This window comes from Fusarium phalaenopsidis (assembly GCF_050370095.1).
Source record: "Fusarium phalaenopsidis strain FUZ10S chromosome Unknown contig_32282, whole genome shotgun sequence".
NCBI lineage: Eukaryota > Fungi > Ascomycota > Sordariomycetes > Hypocreales > Nectriaceae > Fusarium > Fusarium phalaenopsidis.
The window spans coordinates 766,442-791,380 of record NW_028145415.1 but is presented as its reverse complement, the minus strand read 5'-3'; the positions used below and the strand labels follow the sequence as shown (position 1 = coordinate 791,380).

General features: G+C 48.9%; 7 protein-coding genes across 7 annotated transcripts; 4 read left to right on the top strand and 3 right to left on the bottom strand.

Moving 5' to 3' along the window:
• Positions 1-100: 100 nt before the first annotated feature.
• LRP88_02016 (uncharacterized protein) lies at positions 101-1,295 on the top strand (the record flags this gene model as incomplete). Its single annotated transcript, XM_083238687.1, has 2 exons — positions 101-471; positions 560-1,295. The coding sequence occupies 2 exons, from the start codon at positions 101-103 to the stop codon at positions 1,293-1,295; spliced, it is 1,107 nt and encodes a 368-aa protein (XP_083105795.1).
• A 1,431-nt stretch (positions 1,296-2,726) lies between these two features.
• On the bottom strand, positions 2,727-5,165 carry LRP88_02015 (HET domain-containing protein; the record flags this gene model as incomplete). Its single annotated transcript, XM_083238686.1, has 4 exons — positions 2,727-3,859; positions 3,914-4,639; positions 4,789-4,826; positions 5,125-5,165. The coding sequence occupies 4 exons, from the start codon at positions 5,163-5,165 to the stop codon at positions 2,727-2,729; spliced, it is 1,938 nt and encodes a 645-aa protein (XP_083105794.1).
• Positions 5,166-7,920: 2,755 nt separating this feature from the next.
• LRP88_02014 (general substrate transporter) lies at positions 7,921-9,851 on the top strand (the record flags this gene model as incomplete). Its single annotated transcript, XM_083238685.1, has 6 exons — positions 7,921-7,969; positions 8,048-8,260; positions 8,317-9,000; positions 9,051-9,473; positions 9,530-9,666; positions 9,717-9,851. 6 exons carry the CDS (start codon positions 7,921-7,923, stop codon positions 9,849-9,851), a joined length of 1,641 nt encoding a protein of 546 aa, XP_083105793.1.
• Positions 9,852-13,222: 3,371 nt separating this feature from the next.
• LRP88_02013 (uncharacterized protein) lies at positions 13,223-14,675 on the top strand (the record flags this gene model as incomplete). Its single annotated transcript, XM_083238684.1, has 4 exons — positions 13,223-13,351; positions 13,407-13,709; positions 13,776-14,480; positions 14,541-14,675. 4 exons carry the CDS (start codon positions 13,223-13,225, stop codon positions 14,673-14,675), a joined length of 1,272 nt encoding a protein of 423 aa, XP_083105792.1.
• A 1,019-nt stretch (positions 14,676-15,694) lies between these two features.
• Positions 15,695-17,424, bottom strand: LRP88_02012 (major facilitator superfamily domain-containing protein; the record flags this gene model as incomplete). Its single annotated transcript, XM_083238683.1, has 4 exons — positions 15,695-15,965; positions 16,022-16,677; positions 16,737-17,003; positions 17,059-17,424. The coding sequence occupies 4 exons, from the start codon at positions 17,422-17,424 to the stop codon at positions 15,695-15,697; spliced, it is 1,560 nt and encodes a 519-aa protein (XP_083105791.1).
• A 1,354-nt stretch (positions 17,425-18,778) lies between these two features.
• On the bottom strand, positions 18,779-19,309 carry LRP88_02011 (DUF3237 domain-containing protein; the record flags this gene model as incomplete). The annotated part of the gene is made up of 2 exons (XM_083238682.1): positions 18,779-19,056; positions 19,111-19,309. 2 exons carry the CDS (start codon positions 19,307-19,309, stop codon positions 18,779-18,781), a joined length of 477 nt encoding a protein of 158 aa, XP_083105790.1.
• A 615-nt stretch (positions 19,310-19,924) lies between these two features.
• Positions 19,925-20,851, top strand: LRP88_02010 (uncharacterized protein; the record flags this gene model as incomplete). The annotated part of the gene is made up of 1 exon (XM_083238681.1): positions 19,925-20,851. The coding sequence occupies one exon, from the start codon at positions 19,925-19,927 to the stop codon at positions 20,849-20,851; it is 927 nt and encodes a 308-aa protein (XP_083105789.1).
• Between the last annotated feature and the right edge of the window lie 4,088 nt (positions 20,852-24,939).

Sequence of the window (24,939 nt, the reverse complement as noted above, 5' to 3'; positions counted from 1 at the left end):
CGCTTTTCAGATCCCCTAGTCATGTCTCAAATGCTCCCTCAACTAGCTTAAAGCAGTCTTAAAGCTACACGTGGAGTATCTTGGGTGTCCTCATGTGGCGATGCCCTCACCCAGAGCCCCTCGCTCACCGCTGGAAACGTGGGCGACAAACGCGACACAAGGGCAATTGAATGCCTTCTCAGGCGCAGTCGGCGGTTTCGCGTCGGGAATATTTACTTGCCCTCTAGATGTCATCAAAATTCGTCTCCAAGCCCAGGGCAGCCTCGTCCCCGTCCGCTTCGTGAGCAGATCCCGCAAACATGAGCTCTACCGGGGTCTTACCCAGACCGCACGAGTCATATGGAGGGGAGAGGGGATGAGGGGCATGTATCGGGGGATGGGACCTCTATTATTGGGATATCTTCCGACCTGGGCTATCTGGTTCACAGTGTACCAACATTCCAAAGTCACATTACCCGAAGCTTATCGTGAGTTACACATACCTAGCCGCGGATAAATCAGGGCCATCGGAGCCTCAAATACAGGTGCTGATGCTCAAGCCAGCTTGTCTTTCTTCAAGACCAAATTCCGTAAACATCCTCTCATCCATTGCAGCCGGCACTGCATCAACAATTGTCACAAACCCCATCTGGACAGTCAAGGTTCGCCTTATGTCGCAGGCCTACCGGCCATGCAGAAGTCGGCTGTTCCGCAAGAAGCGTATCTATCGGCCACATTGGCATTATCACTCGACGCTTGACGCCGCATACAAGATGTACACGACTGAGGGCGTGGGGGCCTTCTATTCCGGGCTCGGAGCTGCTTTGCTAGGCCTCTCGCACGTGGCAGTTCAATTTCCTACTTATGAATACCTCAAGACGAAGTTCACGGGAAAAGGGATGGGTGCTTCTCGAGATGACGAAGCTGAGTGGGTGAGCATCCTTTCTGCCTCAGTTCTGTCCAAGATAGCAGCCAGTGGTGTTACATACCCCCACGAGGTTATTCGGACCAGACTGCAGACCCAAAGGCGGCCGGTCCCTGGAGCTGAGTTCCTTGAAGGGCTTGGTGGCTTTACCAGACTCCGGGGTGCAGGCCTCAGCGGCATGATGCTGCAGGCCAAATATCGGGGCATCGTTGATACGTTTCACACGATACTCCGTGAAGAGGGTTGGAGGGCACTTTATAATGGGATGGGGGTCAATATGGCGCGGAGTGTTCCTGCGGCCACGGTGACGATGATGAGTTACGAATATGTCATGAGCTCACTGTTACGAATAAAGGACGACGCGAATGATGGGTTAGATGAGGCATTGTAGATACCATGTAAGCATAGATGATGTATTATATGTAATGTTATGCGTAGGTGAAGGAGGGTCAAGTGAGTCAGATGCTCAAGGGCATGCAAATGGTTGAGAGAACTGGGATGCACTCGCAATATGTTGTTTAATGAGCTTTTCGTAAGAGATTTGTACCAAGACAACGTAGACGCCGTGGGGGTTATGGCATAGTGAATATGAGATAGAAAGTACTTCAAAGAGGGGCTAACTTAGGTTGATCAAAAGGTATCCAATAACCGTCAGGCTTGTCGCATACTCAGCCACCAACAGCGTTGGTTACGAACGTCCGCCATCTGTGCAGGTGATCAAACCCCGCGAACCCTCCAGCCATCCATTTTATTAAAGCCTTCCCCTCAACCCCTTCAGACACAGCGTTGCAGCATTGAACAACAAACGAGATGGGATCATACCAGTTCTACGAGTGTCTCCGATGTGACAGAGAGTTTCGTTCTCAGGCTGCCAAGGAACAGCATATGCGAGATTCTTCTCGACACAATGTCTGTCACCTCTGCGGTGCCCGAGGCTATGAATACGCGGATGACCTCGATGATCACCTCAAAGACGATCACCACTTTTGCATAAAATGCGATCAAATCTTTTACGGCGATTGGCTTCTTGAGCAACACAACGTAGACGTACATAACCTCTGCGTCACATGTGGGCGGCGCTTCACTTCACCGTCCAACCTCAACAATGTTTGTCGCAGAGTCGTTGATGGCAAGGCCGGAGCAATAACTCACACGGACAACAGCGCAAGATCATCCACGCGGCCAGGGATATCGATTGCGTGGGATGCAATCGCCAATTTGCAACCTACTCAGCCATGGTGTTGCACCTCGAAGCTGGAACGTGCTCATCCGAAGTCGACTGCCAGGTCGTCGATGACCTCGCATGCGACTGTCATCAGTACCCGAGCTATCGCTGTGATGATCCAAAGTACGATTACGAATGTCCTAGTTGCGAGACTCCCTTTCGGTATATGAGTGGGCTTTTGCAACACATCGAAAATGGTCCTTGTGATGAGGATTTGGGTTGGCATCGGCCTTTGGCGATTTTTCTTCGATTTATCCGAACACGTATTTAATGGGACTGTTTTGATGACTGTATGCCCACGGGTGCTAGTATCAAGATGATAATATTGCTGGGGGACGAATATCGCAGGCCTAGACACCAGGGCCAATAGGCAGACCTGGGCACCATGACTGTCCTTTCCCGGAGACGGCACAACAAATTGCTTTGGCAAGATACGAGGACCCAAGATCACTGTGACCCGCCTAGCCCCTTCGAGGTCTATCCATGCTAGCAGACGCAAGCATGTTATCGAGTTCGTCATCGTCAGCGTCGTCCGGGCCGTTCTTGTCTAGCGAAATAGAGCGGGATGCGGATCGCGTATCATCAAAGTGTTGTTCATCAGATGAGAGTAAAGGTCTCACATGCAGCAGCAGTGTTTTCGTCCCCACGAATCCAAGCTTCCCCATGACTGATGCCTGCGACGTAAGAGACTCCCATGAAGTGAGCCTTACCTTTCTGGTTATTAGAAGGTCTCAGTACAGCTGGCAGAGAGCAGCCAGCAAGGAGGACAATCTGATCCCCATGCTGAAGATCGAATCTTGAAACGCCGAGGTATCCTGATGATGTGAGAAACAGGACGCAGCCGCCCAGGAAGGGATCGAAGCGGAATACCCCGTCGATGAACTCTTGAAGTCCAGACTCAGCAGAAGTGTATGCCCAGGGGACCTCACCCTTATGCACCGCTCTCCCAATCTCCCTGATCCACCCAAAGAACCAATCCTCTAGCTCGCCAGCACGCTTCGGCTTCATCGGGCCGGGGGCCGAGAGTGTCTCAATTTGCGAGATGCCACAGCCTCGGAGCATAAGCTCTTTCGGTCCGGAGTACTCCAGCAAATGAAGATCAACTTTGCTGTTCCCCGTCGCTCTAGCGCCAAGTTGGCTGGCAGCCCATCGCATCAGAGGGAACTTGGAGGGTATTTGAAGGTCCATGACCCATGAGGGCATTGTACTTCGATACCGAAGGGGTGGAAGGCTTTCGAGGTACTTGAGTGAGCCTGACATGTTGATTGTATACCTTGCAAACTCCTCGTAGACACGAGACGGGGAGAGGGAATAGCTGACGGGAAGCGGAGTTTTTCGAGGTTCAAGCTTTTGTATCAGTGGCAAGAAGGCGTACACTTTGTCTCGCGGGTCTCTCGATCGATGGGTGCGAGCGCATTCGACGAATCCGGAGAAAATATCGAAGGGTGCCGACGATATGCTTTGCCCCTGCCGAGCTGCTGTAGCGTTCTTGAATGCGATCCAAGTTGCGATGCGTAACGAAGCCGGCATAGAAGTCTCTTTGACAGATCGGATGGCTGTCAAGCTCCACATCCAGTAAGAGGAAAACGCAGTCCATGAGCAATAATCATGTCCAGCGACAAGAACGGATTGCTTTGCGAGCAAATGTTCTTGGATGGTCCACATGCGAGAGAACCATTCGTTGCGACTGATGACGCTCATGACTTGAGCATCAGACCGGCTTCCAATGTCTTCTCTTCACGTTAGCCAAGACTGATTCAGGGCGATGAGCAATTGCTACCTACAGCAGTGGTGCCACAGCCAGTTGGAGACGGAGTAAAGAAGATTCCATTTTCTAACTTGGTCTCCAACTCTAGGACCGAACGATCGAAGGGCATATAGAGGTGATGAAGTGAATGGGTATAGAAAAGTCGCTTTCTGAAACACAGAGGCGATCTCCTTGCTACCAGGGCCAAGCCAGATGAGGACTCGTGATGCAGACTCGTAGATGTCACCCATCAAGGGGACCTGTCTGCTCTTCTCAGCATTTGAGCTTTGATTGATGCAGAGAGCATCAATCCAGAGCGTCCGCGGCTTCTTCTTCAACCTGAGATGGCGCAACGCCGACTCGCAATTAGGAGTAACGCGTATGACCTTGCCATCGCAGTACACGCGTCGGTCGCCTGTGATTGGTCCCCAGACATAAGACAAGGCTTCGTAACGAACCCTACCAAGGCTGCTAAGCGAGACTCGCTTCAGGGTTAATCGGAGGGGCTCATTGAAGGCTTCAGCTGGCTCGAGGATGGCCACACGGGTGTCTCTTGGGTTCAGCAATGGTCGATACTCGTACGTCGGGATGCGAGACCGTTTGATGCCATAGTCGGGTTGGCTCTGCGCCAGAGACGAGTAGAAACGGATATACGGTCGATTAAAAGGGGTTCTGTCGAGTTTGATTCTCCTCAGCCACAGGGACAGCTGCATGCTTCCCTTTGACGCGTCTGGCTTTAGTGGAGCGTTGCGGCTGACTGAGGCTTTTCAATGAGGATCACAGGATGATGCATCTAGACGCATTATGCATTGGGCGGGGCCATTGATAAGATTAGAGTCTACGCTGCAATTGGCTGGCTGTTCTTCCCCTCTCCACCCACGTGTTCATGCCCTTCTTTAGTATCTCCGTGACAGAGTGCATGATTTGGTCGGCTCGTCCATTGAGGGCATCTTCATTGATGATCTTCCTGTTATCTGGGATGTGTGAGAGTAAAATTCATTATCTTGACCCTGTTTGCCCCCATCATGTCGATGTGATCCTCGGAGCTCATGCCTTGATTTGTCAGGCGGGTGCACAAAAAGGACACAGCTTCATCTGGCTCAACTGTCTCTGCGACCCCTTAATTTCTATCACTGACTCCCTGCAGATCTTCCATGGTTTTGGTGCTCGCTCAAAGCCGAGAGAAGCAACTTTGGCCGTCTTATTTCGCCCAACATCCAGAAATCGTTCCTCTACAGACTCCCTTACGATCGTGTGCGTCTTCCAGATAAACTCACCACAGGCAACATGGCCTGTGTGTTCACGAAAAACACTAGAGCCTTCGTACGATGCCCATTACAGTGATATGGTTCGTAAATCTTGGCGAGGAGCTTTCAGTTCATGTGAAGTGGAGGTTGCCAGTACCCTATAGGGGATGATTTTTTGAGCAGTCCAGCTCGGCGCGGCCATTCAAAGCGATTAATAGCTGGAATGGTGAATCGACCTGTGATGATATTATTAAAGATTGAATTAAGCTCTCTAAGAAGGTGATTTCATGCCCAGGTGTAGAATGTTGGTGGAATTTGGAATTTTCTGATGTTCGATGGTGTAGAAACATCGCCACTCCTCTTGGTTACCATCCACGGCTACGGCTTGGCTTTGCCTCTTATTTGCCACTCAGATATTCACAGTAATCAGTTATTCATCAATTTCAACCAACTCAAATTCTTTCCATCAGGCAATTATGAGGCAAATCACTTGTGCAGCCATGCTTATCCACACCACTGTCTCCTGGGACGTTCTGGCATGTCATCGTGACTCCATCGTGAGTCTCGTCTACAGCGGAATGGCTAGTCACTCAGCAGTGTTATTTGGTATCCACCCAGTCTAATAGCCGACAGCATTCCATAAGACAAGAAAGGGAGAGTAAGTGGATCGGACTGATCACCGTCGCCGCACTCCCCAAGCAACAACAGCGGAGCCTCTCGGTCAGTCGACGGCCTGAGTCTGGAGAAGACAAGTATCGCGTGATCTCGTCACGAGTAAAATTTACGAAAAATCTCTTCTCGCCTGGACCTGTGCCCCGTCTGGAGACTTGGGCCTCGCCGTGGAGTACGGAAGAGGCGAAATCAGAGGCGAGATATTGAACTAGCGTGACAAGTTACCGATGCTGTGGAATCATAACACGGAAGTATGCCCCATTGAGCATGGAACCTCGATCCCGACGACAGGAGGAGAAAGGTCTGTAGCTGATCTTATCACGGCTACGCCGCCGACAAGAGCTGGGGTAGCGAATCCAGGACGGCAACATGTCAGCCCCAACCCACCACCAGCAGCGGTTCGCGATTCTATATCTGGCATCAGTGGGTCAAGACACCAAGCACACGGGGATCGTGTCCCGTCAAAGACCAACTGACAGCTCGGCACTGCTTCTGAGGCCTTTTGGCGTCGGCTTCACGGCATCTTCTTTCCAAACAGATGTGCCATCTGGATGCTCGCTAATGGCGGCGTATACGGCGTCGACGGCACCAACAGCTCAGTCTTCAGCCCAACATGCAGAGGAATCTCAAATCAAAAGTGTGCATCCAATATTTCCCCAACTAGACGTTCAAAATGTCTCGGCAACAAGTGGCCAGGATTCCGGGAAATACCTGCATGGCGCGTGCTCAATAAAGCTCGTGGGCCAGGCCAGGCCAGGCTCCGCTCTCTGGAGAATGTTTGTCCCGGGGGGCGCCTGGAGGTCTCCTGGTCGACGCCAGCCCATGATTCCCGTCTTGCCGAAAGGCCCCGTTCTTTTTAATCTGTATGCGGCCTAGAAATCGGGGGAACGGCCCGTTGGTGTCGTTGGTCATTCGTGGAGGAATAAGCTCATAATGCGGGGAGTGAGCGGCTTGACAAGGGGGGGTCATGACTGGCGAGAAACACGCGACGCGAGCCACTGTTTGAAGTTAATGTTTTGGCTTCAAAGAGAGTGATCCAGGGGCTTTCTCAGATAATGCATTTGATATATTGGTATAGCAAGGCCTTGCCTATGCCATCTTTCTCTTGGCCTTCGTCTAAGCCTCAACACTGTCGTGAATCAAGACCTTCTGCTTCTTTTCCTCATCCGGCCGAGACACCGTTTGAGGAACCACGCGGAACTTTTGTCCTCGCACTGGGTGAGCAGGGTTCGCGTCCAATGACTGGTGGCGGCAATGCGGCCCGGCCAATGCTTTACCCAAATTCAGGCGGTTCGTCCCTCTGTTCCCCATGCTGCAAGACCACGGGAGCTGGAGCCTGAGGCACGGAGAGGTCGAGGGCTCGCGCGCCTACCGTTGGCGGCTTCCGCTGGCAAATGGTTCGAGGAATCTCGGCTGTCCGTTTAGTCGGCCGACGAAGCCTCCCACACGGTCTCGAGGACACAAGCTGACGGGCCACCAAGCCGATAAGCGCGTCCGCCCGACATGATCTGCCTTTGGAGCTTGCCCGCTCGTCAGCTACTGGTCCTGCCACTGGACGGAGTTGCATCCAATCACTTGACCCCTGAGTCGGCCCTACCTCACCTGGGGGGCGCCATCGCCGTCGGCGGCGAGATTCCTTGCCCAGCGGGAACCGAATTGTCGATTCCCATTTTCTGACGGACAGCGTAGCGTAGCGGTAGACGCGAGATGGCTCCCTTCCTACCACCCTCACCCTGGGCCCAGCCCGTCTAGACCGGGGGACAGGGAAGGGCCCGCATGGACTCTTCAAAGGCCAGCACTCTTCGGAACCCCGTCCGTCGATCCGTGGCACCCCCGTGTTTGGAAGCGGCCTGGTATTCCCAAAAAGCAATCAGCCCTTTGAGATCTTGGTGGTGAACCGGATCTGCAGACCGCGTTCCACACTGCGACAAGACACGAGGCCAGAAGACAACCCTCTGATGCAGACAAACCACCACCTCGCGACAATTATATATATTCCTCCTCCGTCTGTCAATTGAGGAACTCGTCAAGATCAGAACAATCTCATTCTCACCCATTGAACCCAAACCTTCAATCCCAGACTTTTCCCACAAGGTTCATCGCTTCAAAGCGCAACACCTCAACCATGGGGTCCTCCATCCACAGCGAAAAGCACGACGAGAAGTACGACGTGGGTCTCACTGCTTCCCCAGAAACAAGCGTTGGATAGCCTAGCTGACACGTGAAACTCCAGGCTCAGCAAGTCGTCGCAGCCAAGAAGACGGCCATTGGTGATGAGGCCTTCCAGCAGGCCATGCTCAAGGAGCCGCCTCCCAGATTTCCCGCCGCCATCCTTCTGATCGCCAGTGCCGTCGCCTTCTGCTGCTCTACCGCCAACGGTTTCGATGGCTCTCTCCTTGGAACTCTCCTCTCCAACAAGAAATTCAAGGCCTTCTTTGATGTGGGCACCGCCGGTATCGAAACTGGTACGTGGTTCATTCTGGCGTCTTGTCTGGCAGACAGGAAACTAACACGCTCCTAGGTATCGTCACATCCATGTACCAGATTGGTTCCGTCGTAGCTATCCCCTTTGTTGGTCCCGCCATCGATACCTGGGGCCGACGAGCCGGCATGACAATCGGTGCCTCGATCATCATCATCGGTGTCATTATCCAGCTCGCCTGCTACGTCACCGCCAGCGTTGACCAGTTCATGGCTGGCCGTTTCTTCCTTGGTTTCGGTGTTGCTATCGCCGCCGCCGCCGGCCCCGTCTACGTCGTTGAAGTCTCTCACCCTGCCCATCGTGGTGTCGTCACCGGTCTCTACAACGTCATGTGGCCCGTCGGAGCCCTCGTTGCTAGTGGTTCTGCTCGAGGCAGTCTTCACCATGCGGGTAGAACTTCCTGGATGGTTCCCCTCGGTCTCCAGCTGATGTTCCCCACCATCATCGCCTTTGGCGCCCTCTGGCTCCCCGAGTCACCTCGATGGCTGTACACTCACAACAAGAAGGAACAGGCTACCAAGAACCTGGTCAGGCTCCACGGCCAAGGTAACCCCGAGAGTGAATGGGTTAAGCTCCAGCTTAACGAGTATGAGGAGCATCTGGAGATGGACGGCACTGACAAGAGGTGGTGGGACTACCGTGCCCTGTTCAAGAACAAGGCCTCGATCTACCGACTCACCTGCAATTGTCTCGTATCTCTGTTCGGACAGTGGGCTGGCAACAGTGAGTACAACTTGTAGCTTGGAGACTTGGCCGAAACTAACTCGTGGTAGACATCGTCTCTTACTATCTCGCCGCTTTCCTCGAGACCGCAGGCATCCGCGACGAGGCGCAGCAGATGGACGTTGCCATGGGCATCAACGCTGTCCAGATCGCCTTTGCCATGCTTGGCGCCACTCTCACTGATATCGTCGGTCGTCGTCCCATGCTGGTTGTTGTCAACATCGTTTGCGGTCTCTGCTGGATCGGCGTCACTGTCCCAGCTTCTATCGGAAACATCACTGATGTCGACGACAAGGCGCAGGCTGACAAGGTTGCCCCCTCAGTGTCTAGGGCTGTCCTTGCTTGGGTCTACATCTTCCAGATCTGCTACTCGGTTGGCTGGACTCCTCTCCAGGCTCTGTACCCCGTCGAGGTCCTCAGCTACGAGATTCGAGCCAAGGGCATGGCCTTCAGCTCCCTCTTCACCTCTGCTGGTAAGAGAACCCCCTGTCGACTTTCAAGATGATATACTGACACTCGGACTCAACAGCTATGCTTGTCATGCAGTTTGGTATTCCCGTCGCTCTCAAGAACATTGCCTGGAAGACCTACATCGTCTTCTGCGTCTGGTGCTTCATCCAGTCCGGCATCCTCTACTTCCTCGTCCCCGAGACAAAGAACCGAACTGTAAGTCCCCTGCTTCTACAGCCTGAGAACCTCGCTGACAGCCCTCACAGCTCGAGGAACTGGACCATATCTTCGCGTCCGACAGCCCAGTCAAGACGTCCAAGCAGAAGAAGACGTACGCGGTCGACCAACACGCCAACGTCATCAGCGTCGACATGACCGTTGCCGATCCCAGCCACGTCTAATTCAAGGCGCTCCCCTCGACCGGACAAGACTCTGCAACCGCTACCGCACAACCAAAACCGCCTTCTCCTTCTTTTTGACGTCAAGGGTTTCAGATTGGAATAATCGCGCAGGATACTAGCAAGATACACTAAGCATGGGCTCTGAAATTATTTGGTTTTAATTTATTCGTTGGCTATTATGGCTATACCTTGTTGGTTCATGTCCTTCCGCTGTGTGAGCGTTCTTGTCTTCCCACTACGTCTTCTCAGAGATCTTGTATATATTCAGCGATTGTAATACTTGAATCACAAGAAGGAATCTTTCTTTTCTGAACTCAGTCGGCATTGAGCTTGATCCTGATTGACCTCGGTTCGGAGACGCGTCTATCATTGCGTTCAAGCTCCAACAGCTGAAACAACAGATCCTGACCATAGGTAAGATTGATGACCTTGCATATAGTTGAACAAAACAAGCAAAAACCGTCGCGAAATTGCACTCGAATTATTTGCCACCTTAACGCTGTCGTGTAAAACCACACAAGTCACCCGTGCCTTGATCTTTTGCTGCTGCTTCGGGTGGTGTGATCCGATAATTACTGTGCCGCAGTCGCCAGGGAGACCCAATTTCTGAACCGGGGTGTCCAACCACACTATCTTCTTGATTGGGCTGGATTTGAACCGCGTAAAGTAGGCTGACGGTAGGGGTAGGCGAGATGGTCAGGGAGGCCAATGTGGCGGGCCCCTTTAATCTGAGGAAGCCATCTGAAACATGACTGTAGGGACTATCCATGCTTTCTGGATGGCATTGAGTTTCGATGACACTTGTTCTGAAGATCTCCAAATTGGATGTCTTTCGATGGTGGGATAGAAATGATATGGATCCCTCTACTGACGCCCAACTCCAAGACGGTGCCCGGTATCCATCTTCAGGTAGACCCCCCGGTCCACCTGATTCGCTCGTTGTTGTTATTCACCAAAGACCCCGTGTAATATCTTGTCGCCATTCCAGCCATATAATTGTTGTGTGGAATATTCCCGTGAAACCTCTTGGCCATACCAGACAATGCCGGCGGTCGATCAGAGTGCTTCGTCAGCCCCCGCTCAGAGTACGGGTGAGCGATTTCGTTGTACCATAGGTGATGACGATCAAACGAGGGACATGGATCACGGCACATTAACCTTGAAAATGTTGGCAAATCTGACTTTTCAGAACAGGTGAGCTCAAGGCCAGGATAGGAGGGTCCGTTGAATAGAGAATCAGCCTTCAAGCCCAATCCACATTTGCAGATAGATCTCCCTTTGCAGTACCAAGGCAGAGCAGACGAGTAAGAAAGGAACCTCTTCGACAGTGGATGCTCCTGAAACGCCCATGCCTGACGAACAAGAGGATCCATGTGTCGGATCTGTTGAATTTCGTGGAGAGGGCGCCCTAAGACCTCAATGGTTCTGAGTTTCGTTGAAGGCCTCTCCATCCTAATGAGCAAACGCTCGATTTTTTGTGGTCGCAAAACCAGGCTTCGACGACTTGTGCCTTGCTGCAGAGAGCAAGCTCTCGCACTACTTAGTTGCCTTGAATTCAACGAGGTATTCCTATGTCTTGTTATATCCGTGCAGACCCCTGTTTCTCTTTTCCTCTTCGTCATCCTCTATGTTCATTTACCATTGACACACACGCTATGTGTATTTCGAATTAGACCCCGTTTATCAGGATCATTTCAACGTTCCCATCCTCTATTATAAGAAGTTGACAACAATCGTGAATAATGAAAGCAGCGAGATCATTTGGCTGCTTTATACTGAGGTTGGCGGTCCTTTTCCCCGATGGTCGTCTTCTCGTTAGCTAAGAATTGGCCCAATTTGACCGTCTATTGGACGAGGAACATGGCAATGTAAAACCCTACCCAGCTCCTCTTCAGGCACAAGTCGACGAGGCAAATGACTGGATCTATAACGATATTAACAATAGAATACAAATCCGGATTTGCGACCAAACAGGATGCATACGGGCCGACTATAATTGCGCTATTCGATGCTCTGGAGTCTGCACAGAGCCGAAACTCATCTCCAGGTCCCAAAGGGTGCTTGAGAGAAACTTGATCAGCGAAAACACTTCCTCGGGAAATTCGTGTGAATTGTGGCAAAAGGATGTACCACCTAGTCTATGATTTGAAATACCTGTGACCTGTATGCATAAGGTACTACTTCGTATGTAGATTAGCCCTCAATTGCCGAGACGGAAAATGAACCCTTCTAGGCCATGGAAGCGGACCCAGACACCACTAACTTTGGCTGAGTAATACGCGCGCGGGTTAATATCAACATTTTGCCCCTTCCTTACCCCATGATTTCAGCTTCTTCTGATGAGTAATGTCTACGCACAGCTCGAGTGGTCCTTGACGAAATTAGACCCCTCATTGTTTTCACTACTGTCACGAGTATTCAATTTCAATCTGCCGTCTTCCATGCTCGGCTTGTTTTTAACGCTACCTACCTATACCCACATCGTGTTACCGCAGCTTGACCGACTCGCCGAGCAGCCGAGATGGAGCACGAGATTCCGTTCAGGGCCGGCTCTTCATCAAACAGCAATGAATATATGCAGTCGATCGGAACGAGCAGCCAAGCCTCAACGTGGGAAGGGGAGCGAGAAGGCGAGCAGGCCAGTGGGCACACTAGCACAGGCACAACCACGCTCTCCTGCTTTCAGTGTCGGGCTCGTAAGGTGAAGTGCGATCGGTTGAAGCCCGCCTGCAGCCGATGCGTCCGGCTTGGAGATGAATGCGTCTTCCCAAACTCGCGACAGAAGCGACTGAGTAAGAAGAAGAATTCTCATGCCACATTGGAGACTCGATTAGGTGGGTGACCGTGACGCTGTTGCCAATAAGTTGCGCCGACTAATCGTTTTCTTAAAGCTCGACTAGAGGACATATTTAAACAAAGTGGCCGAGCAGACGCACTACTAGATGATCCCGTCTCCCTTGGTGAGGAAGCTGGGCTTGATCTGGAATGGAACCAGGATGCAACAGACATCAGCCAGTCGACTTTCTATGGGTCCGCGTCCGATGGTGTCCCCTTCATCCAAACGACTTCCATGCCATCTCAGGATGTTCCATCTACGGTGAACGAATTGATTGGGCTTGGCCAGTTTGAGCAGCTTCCGCCCAGTCATCTGACTGAACGACTGTGAGCCACTACCTCCTCCCTCTGTTCCCTACACCTTCTAGGCTACCTTAATGCGGCCTTTCTCCTACCCTTCTTGATCCGTGGGCCTGTGTGCTCGACCGTGCTAACTGAGATATCATAGAGTTGGTTTGTACTTTGATGAACTAAACCAAGACGCTCCAATGTTGCACCGCACACGCTACACGGCATCTCTACATCACCCTGCCCACATGCGTCCGCCCATGTCCTTGCAGTACGCCGTCTTGGCTCTGGCCGCAACAACACGTCAGGAGTTCACACACCTCGCAATGCCGTTTTATCAGCGGTCTAGGCGGTATGCCGAGGCAGACGAGATGAAGGTGAGTACATGAGCTGAATGCACGAGAGAACAGTAATCCTGACCACTTCGGCCAGGGCCAAGGAGAATACTTTACCACCATAGCCCATACACAATGTTGGTGCTTGCTAGGGACCTATGAGTCCCGGAATCTCCTCTTCTCTCGCGCGTCTGTCAGTCTGTCCAAGAGTGTCAGAATTGCCCAGATGCTCGGGTTGCACCGTCTCGATAGTCCGCAGCAGCCAACGGATCCTCCGCTCCCTCCACCGAGAGACTATTTTGAGGTTGAGGAACGAAGGAGGACCTGGTGGGCTATCTTCTGCTCTGATCGCTTTGTGGGTGGCATCACAGGTTGGCCCGCCCTAGTCAATGAGAAGGATGTGAGTCGATCAATGGATTGCGGAGGCTTGAGAAGCCCAAAGGGCTGACGTATCAACCGGATGCAGATCGAGACCCGATTACCCTCGTCCGACGAGGCCTTCGAGATGGGCACCAATGAAGCAACGCCCTGGCTCATAGACGCCCTTCAAGGGATCATGGTCTATTCTCCCTTCGCTGGTAAGGTGCTCACCGCCTATACCTTCTACAGAACTCTTGAGCACACATTCCGGTCCTTCCCAAATGACAACATCGAGGACATTGCGAATGGTCCATACTGGACTCGACAGAGAAGCATTGACGCCGACCTATCCAACATGATTCTGTACCTCCCAGAGAGCCTGCGCCTCCCGCAGTGCGGGTGGAACCGGAACGCCATCGTCGTCAATGTCGGTATTCACACCTCAGTCATTTGCATACACCGAGCGGCGCTGGCAAAGATAAGAGAACTCGGCCTCCCAGCAGACTTGTTTGCAAGCAGCAGACTTCGGCTTCTACCCTCGGCAGAGCAAATACTGAACGCTCTCAAGTCGACCGGCGATGTTGAGGGCGCCATGACTGATCATCTCTTGGTGTTTTCTGCATATCTCGCATCCTTGATCTTTCTAGAAGACTACATGGAAACCCAATATATGCAGAGCGAGCAACATCTCCAATATCTTGTCGGTGCAATGGCTCACGCTGGCGAGAAGGACCCGTTCTCGCGCTCATTGGCGATTCAGCTTGCTTTCGGGATGAGGCAGGTCGGCATGGACTCGAGTATTCTAGACAGAGTAAGAGCACAAAAACAAAGGCTGTTTCTGATTTCGAAGTTGCTAATAATTAGAAACCAGGTACAACAGCTTCCGCCAACATCAGTATTAATACCCATTCTCGCCAAACGAGACAAGGCCTCATCACACATCACTTTCTGTTCAATTCTGCCTACCAAGATAGACGACTACTCGAACTCACCAAACCTGGAATAGTATCGCGGGCATGAGAATGAGCGTCTACTCTGCCCTGGGTGGCGAGAGTATGCCGGCCGTTGGAACACGGCGTTGCATCGGGTCATGTTCGCCTTGGTATCCTTGAGCACCGGGCGAAGTTCTCTTTGAGGGGTTACAGCAGGCCTAGTCTATTTTATAGATGCGTCCGCTGATTGGATGCGTAGAGAGGTCGTTGACTAGGTCGAGCTGCAAATATGTGATTTATAGTCATATCTGTCAGGTACTCGATAGGCATCTTCGGGTTGAATTTGTCACGAAGTAGACAAAAATTGGACTAATCCAAGACAAAGATTGCACTTGTTCGGGGATCATGGAGTAAAAGGCTCTGTTTGAGACTATATAAGAAATACTGTAACGTATATGATAAGCATGCGACGCATCCAAGTATGCGACGCACCTATACTGTGCACTAAATCTTAATATTCTTAAGCTTAATAAAAGCCGCAATAAAATAGCTATAGGATTAAAAAAGTATTTTAATAAACTTAACTCTTAAATAAACTATAGATAATTTTTTAGAATTTCTAAAAAAAGTCTCTTAATAGAAAAAAAAGCTACTTATATAGTGCGAATAATTCTTTTTTTAAACTACCTTATAAGGGATTTTTTTAAAAAGTTTTAAAAAATTATAATAGGTTTTTTATAGCTTAGTTAGTCTAACTCTAAGTTATTAGCTAGTTAAACCTTAAGCTAAATTTCTTAGAATTTTTAAGGCTATTTTAAAATTTGGTATAAATCCCACTATAGGGTAAAATGCGTCGCATACTTGGATGCGTCGCATGCTTATCATGTACGTTAGTCTAATTCAAGAACTGAAAACCGAACCGGCTCTATAACTGAAAACCCCAAACCAGTCGCTTCTAAAGTTTTGGGCCGTCTATTAAGAGATCATTTTCTAAACCCACAAGTGTATTACCAAGTCCCCAACTCAAGTGGGAGTTAATCGCGTACAAGGTGCCGTTGAGGTCCGATTATGAGTGTCCCAGCCTCCTGTACGGCTATGCTGGACGGCCACTTGGCGCGTATCGGCTGAGCTTCCTAATTTTCTCGCCAAAGATATAGAAAAGGATTGGAACTGGGAAGAGCGCGACGGCTATAAAACCAAGAACACTGGTGGCCCAATCAACCCCCAGCTTTTTGTACATGGCTCCTGCAAACATGGGAAATCCTGCGCCGAACAGTGCCCGCACTACAGCGTTGGCAGCGAGGGCGCTGTTTGCATTCATCAGGTAATTATCGATGATGTAGGTTTGGCCTTGGAGAAAGATACTGTGAGGGCAAAGTTAGCAGCCGTTCTGCAAACCCGCCAAATCGTCAACACTTACAGCATGACGCCCATTCCCAGCGGAACCCCAGCTATGGCTTGTGGCACCCATGAGATGCTAGGGCTCGAGGTCCAGGCGAACCAGAAAAGTCCAATGGGAAAACATGCCCCGCCGATGATCATCGGTAGAAGCCGTTGCTCAGGTGGCAGATGACCCTTCTCCTTGATTATGCGTGTGAACCGGGTCTTGGAGAAAATGATAATGATGATGGCCCCGATAACAACGCCAAGTATTATGGCCAGGAACGGGAGAGCTCCAACCCCGCTGTTCCAGCCCCGGTCCTGTTGAAAGGATGCTGGATATGCTGTGAAACAAAGGTAGATGAGACCGTATACAAAGGACATGTAAAGGGTCACGAGGATGATGATGGGCTCAAACACTAGCATGGCGAGGGGCCGGACTAGGATTCGGTTCGCCATCTCGTCGAGATCAACAGGCGTTTCTTCTGCAAGGGCATGCATGGCCCAATCTCGGGTCGAGAGACGAACTGAGCGAGCTTTCCTAGTCAGCAGGGTCGATTCCAGCGTCTCAGGAACCGTTATGAACGCTATAGGACCGAATAGAGCTGCCATGATGGCCGTGATGTACGCTGTCCACCGCCAGCCGAGTGAACTTTGGGTGATAAACCCGCCCATGATTGGACCGGCAACAGGACCCTGCAGTAAGTCTCGTGAGCGTCAAAGTCATTGAGTTTCAAGGAAGAAGGCCGTCTCACAACAAAATTCGCGCCTGCGAAGATGCTCATGGCAATGCCGCGCTCCACAGGGGGCCAAAAGTCGACAAGTGCGCCGCCGACAACACTGAGGGGGGACGAGCCAAACAGGCCACTCAGAAATCGGCAGACAAGGATGGTTGGAACGTTCGTGGCAGTAGCCACGGGGATTTGAAATATTGCAAACACGAAATATCCAACAAAGAGCGGGTATTTACGGCCGTACACCTCTGACATGGGACCAAATATTAGAGGGCCAAAGGCGAATCCCTACGGATCGATTAGCCACGAGGCGAAGCCATCTCGGTGCTGCTAGCCAACATACCAAAACAAACAAGCTTGTACCCAGAGTCATGACCTCTGTTGACACGCCGAACTCTTTCGCAGCAGGCCTCACCGCTGTGCTGAAAATGCTGCTTGCGAACGTCACAACCCATGTCAACAAGCCCAAGGAGATTGTAATCATCCACTTCTTCCGATTTGGCCAGTTCATGGGGTTATCTGGGTCATCTGGGCCGTCCCAGCCGACGATTTTGCCGTTCGCATCGTGTCTCGTCGTAATCGCTTGATCAGGGTCGTCAACCATGACTGTGTCGTCGGATGAAGGGCGAGGGTCCCGTTTCTGCTCGTTGATGGAATCGCCTTCGGGGACAGAAGATGGAGACGAAGAGGTTTGGGCGTGGGACGCCATGGTCGGGGGGATCAAGGTAGGGCATGTAACTTGTAGCGAACAGGAAGACGCAGCCGTGAGAGTCCAGTCGTATCGGAAATCTCTGAGGGTTTAGGGAGTGTGTCGGCTTTCCTCTTGTAAAAGAATGTTGCGGTTGGGTTTAGGTAATCATGTTGGAATTGAGCTTCGGATGCATCTGAAGATCATCTAACAAAGCATGACACAGGGAAGCACCTCGATTTAGGTAGGTAGGTTGTCAGCACGCTGGTTCGGTCATGGCTGCACCACCGAGAGAATCCGATGCGGCACCGTTCGACAAGTCGGCACATCCCTTCGGTGTGAACGGTAATATCGTAGGGCCGTGGTTGGTCCGGCCGGTCTTGAGGATAATACCGGCGGGCCGCGATCACTCCGATCGCTCAACCCAATCCAGGAAGAAGCTGTCGAACTTGGCCTAGCTTTGTGGGTCGGCCACTGAAGCGCGCGGTAAATTTGTCTATGCGGCTGGAAAAATGGAGCAAAACAAGTCTACCAGGGGTGCTGGGAAGAGAATTAGGATACGCGCCGGCACGCCAAGTACGACTCAATCCAGGGTGCAGTGGTTAGTGATGTGACCTCGAGTCTCTACAAGTCAAAACAGAAGATTAGTAGAGTCCATTGGTTACGCCCTAGATGAATGATATTATTCAGCCATGATATCATTAGGTCACCAGCCAAGATAAAAAATCACTTTCAGATGGATGGAGAGGATTTTAAAGATGACAAATGAGACTGTTTGCTTGTTATTACGAGTACCTATACAAGGTTAAGCTGAGGAGCGTTAAGGAGCAGAGTGAGCCTACCCTGGAGAGATATAATTGTTCCTTCAGCGAGGTCATGTCAACCGCCATGTCATAGAATTGTTAGCTTCCAGGTAACCATCTATTATCCTGTCGTTATTTCGTGGGACCTAACGCAACCGTAGTATGTGACGTAAATTGTTGTAAAGAGCTTCGAAATCCTATCATGACTGGTGATTTCATGTTGCGCAGCGAGTCCATCGAGCCTGGGCCAGGAAACTCAGCTGTTATGAATAATCCGGACTGAGCGGGCTTTCTGCGACGCTGCTTTATGCTAATGCTTGATGTAGACATCTGTCTGATTGTAATACTATATACATAAGAATGAAATACAACTAGATGGCTCAAGCCTGGGCCTCATCTCATCGTCCACACTCACCGACCCAACCACCCTATTCCCGTCCTCTGAAATTCAACTTTTGTCTCGAGTCCAAGACGTGTCTATGGTGTGAAAAGTCTATCTTGTCTTTGAACGTTTGCTAGGAACCGAGCAAAACTCCCATTTTGCACCCTACGCGAGGATGAGGTTTAACCCATTAGGAGGCAGGGTTCAGCTGCCAAACATCGAGAGATACCCAGGGACCCGGGAAATCAGTGACGGCTACCGCGAGAATCTCGTTGAGCCAAGCGTACTTGGTGCTTCCAGTCTCAAACTTGACTCTGTCCAAAGCAGTAGGGCCAGAGATCACAGGGCCAGCCGAGCGACTGTAAACATAGGATCCGTCATCCATCTGTAGCACAGAGATTGCGTCGACATTGAAATTTCCCAAAGCATCGATAGCACCAAAGTCAGCTCCGATGGGGAGAACAGTTCCTGTGAATGGTTAGCTGAGGCTCATCGTGTTTATCTTTTGCGGCCAATTCGTACCTTCGCCCTTGGGGCCTGACACAGTCCCACCAGTTATGGGAATGGCCAGTCGAGTTCCTGCTGGACCTGGACCGGTGTTGATGGTTGAACTGAGGGTGAGGTTCATACGGAAGAGGTATGTGAGAGTAGGAGGCTCAGGGGTGGTGGCTACTGCGGCTCCAATGCCGCTAGCAACGAGAAAAAAGGTGGAAAGCAACATGTTTGCAGTGAGTGAAACAAGACGGTTATAAGAGAGATACTGGGTTGAGGCTATTGCTAATTCTGAATGGGAATGTACGAGGTGAGGACGTCTGAACAGAAGAACTAGTCACCATTTTATACCAGGCTCTCTAGGAACGGGTGCTCTTGGGAGAAATGGGCTATTCCCGATTACTCTACAAACGCTGGGCGAGGTTAGGGACAGCCGGAGAAAAACAACCCTCTCCCCCAAGACCCAAAAAAAACCTAAAAAAAAAAAATAAGGCCAAAAACAAAGGCATTGATCGCTGACAAATGCCGACTGGCAAGCAACAAGGACAGACATTATTCGGTGATTGCAGGGTTGGCCGGAGGCCGAGCCGTGGGACTCCATCAGGAGACTTGGCCACCGAAATTGAGCGGTCTTTCGGGGTTGGCAATTAAGAGCGCTTGTTGCGTGCTGACAAAAGCGGAGGAACCTCAATACGACATGCAAGGCGGTAAATAGAGTCCGCCTATTATTGAGTTTATTAGCTATACAATGTGTTTAAATACAATCCGTGTTTCTCGCTGTCTTACTGCATCGCCGACATTTCCCTCTTGCATCTCCTACCAATTACCTCCCGTCATCACCACCATGTCCCGCAATCTTCTAATTACTGGTGCCACCGGCAAACAAGGCGGCAGTGTTGTGGAAGCCGTCCTCGCTCGTTTCTCCAAAGATTTCACCATCCTCGCCGTCACTCGCAATGCACAGTCGCCATCGGCTGTTCGTTTGACCAAGAAGTCATCCTCCATCAAACTCGTCGAGGGAAACCTTGACGACGTGCCTTCACTATTTCGAGCTGCGAACAAGGTTGCCTCTGGCCCAATCTGGGGTGTCTACTCAGTCCAAGCCGCAGTGGCCAAGGGCACCACCTTTGAGGGAGAAATCCGCCAAGGCAAAGCACTCATTGACGAATCCATCAAGAACGATGTGAAGCATTTCGTCTACAGCAGCGTCGACCGCGGCGGCAACGAGCGGTCCTGGACCAACCCAACCCAAATTCCGCACTTCCAGGCGAAGCATCAGATTGAGCACCACCTCCGCGACAGCACCGCCAACGGGAAATCCGGCATGGGCTGGACAATCCTGCGCCCTGTCATCTTCTTGGATAACATCACGCCAGACTTCCAGGCCAAGGTATTCATGACGAGCTTGCGTAGCACCATGAAAGACAAGCCGTTGCAGTGGATTGCCACTTCTGACATTGGCGTCTTCGCAGCTGAGGCCTTTGGCAATCCGGAGCGGTTCAACATGCAGGCCATAGGGCTTGCCGGAGAAAAGCTTACCTTTGAGGAGCTGAACCAGAGGTTCAAGAACATCACGGGCGCCGGCGTGGGCACGACATTCGGGCTGCTGGGGAAGGCACTCAAGGCGGGAGTGAAGGAAGTCGGTGTGATGTTGGATTGGTTCAAGGAAGATGGTTACAATGTGGATATGCAGCTGGCTAAGAGCATTCATCCGCAAATCAAGGATGTCGAGTCGTGGCTGAAGCGGGATAGTGCCTTCGTTGCGCGATGAAGCTGCCGGCGCGCTTTGTGTGGGAAGAGTTGCTTTTTTTCCTTCTTTTTTTGCATGAGCAGAGACCTTGTTACTTAATTAATATATGAACGGTAAATAGATTTTCGTTATCATCCCAAGATACAAATAAGGGCGTGTTTGGAGGTCCCGTGATCAATATCGTGGTGTTCCCACCTGGTTTAAACTGCTTGAGACATTGATTGATGATGTGACAGCACCGGCATCTCCCGTTTGCCTTGGATGCGGAAATTTGGCCAAAGTCGAGTTCTAGGACCGGATTAGGACCGTTGTCTTTCGGCTGAGGGACCTGGAGTGTCCAGTTGAAGCATGTCTGACAAACCTCGTCTTCGCCTTCTTGGCCGGGGACATGCTCCTCGACTGTGGCAGAGGAGGCCCCCTACCCTTTCGTCTTCATGGGAAGAAAAATTTCATCGTCAGACGTGTCTAGGAAGTTATTGACTCCTTGTATCGCAGAGAAAGCAGTCTTGCCTTGAGGGGGTTGCGTCTGAATCAACTGAGAGAGGACACTAGTCCAGACCACTTTGAGATAGACTGGAAAATGAAGAGAAGCCGTGGAACAAATAACCGCTGAGCTCAAAACAGAAGAGAAATATACCTTTCGATAGGCCCAGAGACAATTAGGGCCATGTATATTGCTTAACAGAAGACCTCTTTAAAGTGAATGCTACTTATCATAGGGCCACAGGTATCTACGCCCAGTTTGTGATTTTTGGGCATGGCCCTCTTAGGCGTGGGCAAGAATCTAGTGACTCTTGTGTAACTTGCAAGGCGCGCGGGGGGAGATTTCATGGTGGAAAGATGAGAATGTTCTTGAATGTTCGGCGATATCACGATATCTTTAACGTGCATGCTAAGCATGCGGATCAGACAAGCATGCGGATCAAAAATCTTCACCTTTAAAAAAGAAGCCACGATAAAAGCACAATAAGCAATAAACTCAATTGAAACTATTCGCTATATTATTCCCCAGATATCACAATAACTATCTGACATATTCTTATGTTATGCCTGGTCCTGCCGCATGTTCCACAACGCCTTTCCTTCGCTTGCGCCGACCTTCCTGGGCCACCACTTCTCGATGATTCGCCCTCTACCTGCCCATCGATATTCATCTAATTAATTACTTGCCTTCCTTCCTCTACTGTCATTACCCCTCCTTTCCGCAGTCGGGTTCTTCTTGCCCTCCGGCGCCGGCTTAGTATCTTATTTGCCTATTAAAGGTCTTAGTTCTTAGCCCCCAATAAGGCATTCTTATGCATTATTGCCTTTATTCCCTTAGCAAGAGACTTAAGAGCTCCTAGAATTAACTCTAAGGAGCTACTTTGATGCCGCCTGATTCGTCTATCGAGATATTCAGACTAAGATTAGGCCTTAAGCATAGTCTTTGGCGTCTTTGAGACCCAAGGGGTCAAGGGGCTAGCTACCTCCTCGGCAGGCATTAAAGTCCGCAGCTATACATTAAGCTTCGAGACTATAATTTCTAGATTAAGAGGAATAAGCCTGGCCCCTCTGAAGGCTAACTTGATATTCTTTTCCGTCATAGTAGCCTAAAACGCGGCATAGAAGGCCAGAAAGAACTTAGTCTTCGAAACATATATTATCAAGCATCGGATTAAATGCTTGATTTCTTAACTATATACCTACTTAAGCACAGAAAAGCACCTAACATTAAGAGGCTAAAGCAAATAAGATAAATGAGGCGGCATATAGAGCGTAATGATTTTGTTTTCCTCGCAATATATCTTAAAATCGGGCGAGTAGTGACTTTCATGCCTATCGAGGATTAAAAGACGGTAGGGGCTAGTTAATCGGCTAGCTATACACCGGTTGAAGTGCTTTAGCCACTCGAGACTAATCTCGTTATCGGTCTAACCATTTTAGGTCATCGCAATAGCCTAATCGCCCAGGAGGTTACTTTCTTAGTACTAATTCGCGAGATAATACTAGCTGTCACGGCACCAGTTATGACAAGCGCCAGAGTCACATGTGGCCCACTATAACCAGCGAGCACCCTGTGACTTACGCTGCTAACGGTATATACCGTGAGCCTCGAGGTAGGACTTATGATCTAGATTATGACTCACCGTGAGCCTCGACTCACGAATCGTAAGCTAGACCAAGTATATAAAATACACTTATTATACTTCCTTATATACTAGCTACCTTAGCTATTAATATAACTTAGTTATACTTAATACCTTTAAGTATATTACTAGATATAACTTATAATTATTACTTAGACTATACCTAGCACTCTCTACTAATATAAACCCTATATAACTAGTTTATCCCTTAGGAAATATATAATTATTACATATTAATAGCTCTTATTTAGTAGTATATTATATACTCTAAGTAATACTATTACTATAGTACCTAATACTAGATCTCCTTCTACCCCTCGCAGTAAGCTACCTATCACCCCCTAATAAGGATAGCCCGCGACTAAACCAGAGGAACCTAATATCCTAATAGACATTGATAACGATAGCGAAGAATATATCGTCCCGGCCTCACACGAGGATAAGGTCCGCAAACTTAGAAATAAGTATAACCACCTAAGTATCTAGCATAATAACCTCCTAGACGGCGCATATAATAACGCTAGGATCACTTAGAAATAATTAGCCAGTATAGAGGCATTAATAAATGATATATAGGAATATTTCCGCTAAGCCATGGAATAGCAATAGTAGTAATACTAGCAAATAATTAACAAATAACAGAACCAGATCGACCGACTCACTATGCTCTAAGCTTAGCAAAATAACCTAGTATAATAGCAGGTTCACGATCTCGGCAACCTAACATTTAAATATACCGCCGCTAATACTACCTATAAAGATATTAGCGAAATCATTAAACCTAAGGACCTAGAACTATTTAATAGATAGGCTATATATATTAGGATATTCCTTATATCCCTTAGAGTATATTAATAATACTTTCCTACTAGGATAGCTAGTGCTAAAAGCAAGGTCTTATATGCTAATAGATACCTCATAGGTAATATACTTACTTAGTTTAAACCTAAGCTATATGACTTTCTTAGGAATAAACCCACCGAGGAAATATAATTCTTTTTTGCTAAATATAAAAACTTTAAAGAAATAATTAAATATAACTTTAGGATTATTAATAAAAAATAATAGGCTATATAAAAACTTAAGAACTTATAATAAATAAAGGCCGCCTTAACTTATATAGCTAAGTTTATATAAATTACCTTATTTTTTAACTAGGGAATAAGTGCCCTTTAGATTGCTTTCTATAAAGGACTTAAAGATAAGATTAAGGATAAACTCTATAAAATAAAAAAACCTAATAACCTCTAGGATTATATTAATATAATTATTAAGATTAATAACTAATAGTTTAAATAATATATAAAGAAATCTAATAAAAAATAAATTTAAGGTAATAAGAATAATATTAATTAATCTTAAAGGTAAGAATAGACTAGGGGTAATACCTCTTATAAAACCCACGCGGGACCTATAAAACTTAGAGTAGCCTAGAAAGATAATAAGGATATTAAATATTATTACTACTATAAGAAGGGCTATAGGGCTAATAAATACCAAAAGAAATAATAAGATATAAAAGAAGGGCGCTATTAACTAAAGCTATAATAGCCCCTCCTAGAAGGTAAGAAATAAATAAGACCTACCTAGGTAAATACTAAACCCTAGATGGCTATTTATATTATTAAAATACTTAGAATAGCTCGATAAGGATATAATAAAACTAGCATCTAATTAGATAAGCTAGAGATACTATATAGCTAAGTATACCTCTTAGAAAAATAAGTGAAAGGTAATTATATAATTAATAATATCACGAAGAAATAACTCTATAAATTAATTAAACCTTAAAAAACTAACCGCTTATATATTATAAAACATATGGGATAGAAACTACTCCTAGAGCTTAATAAGGAAAGATAATAACTAAGCAACCTAATATTATAGCATACTATCACCGTGACTAGACGCGCTAAACCTAAAATTAAAGAACCTATAATATCCCCTTTAGTATAATAACCCTTAAATAAATAAACTAACTTC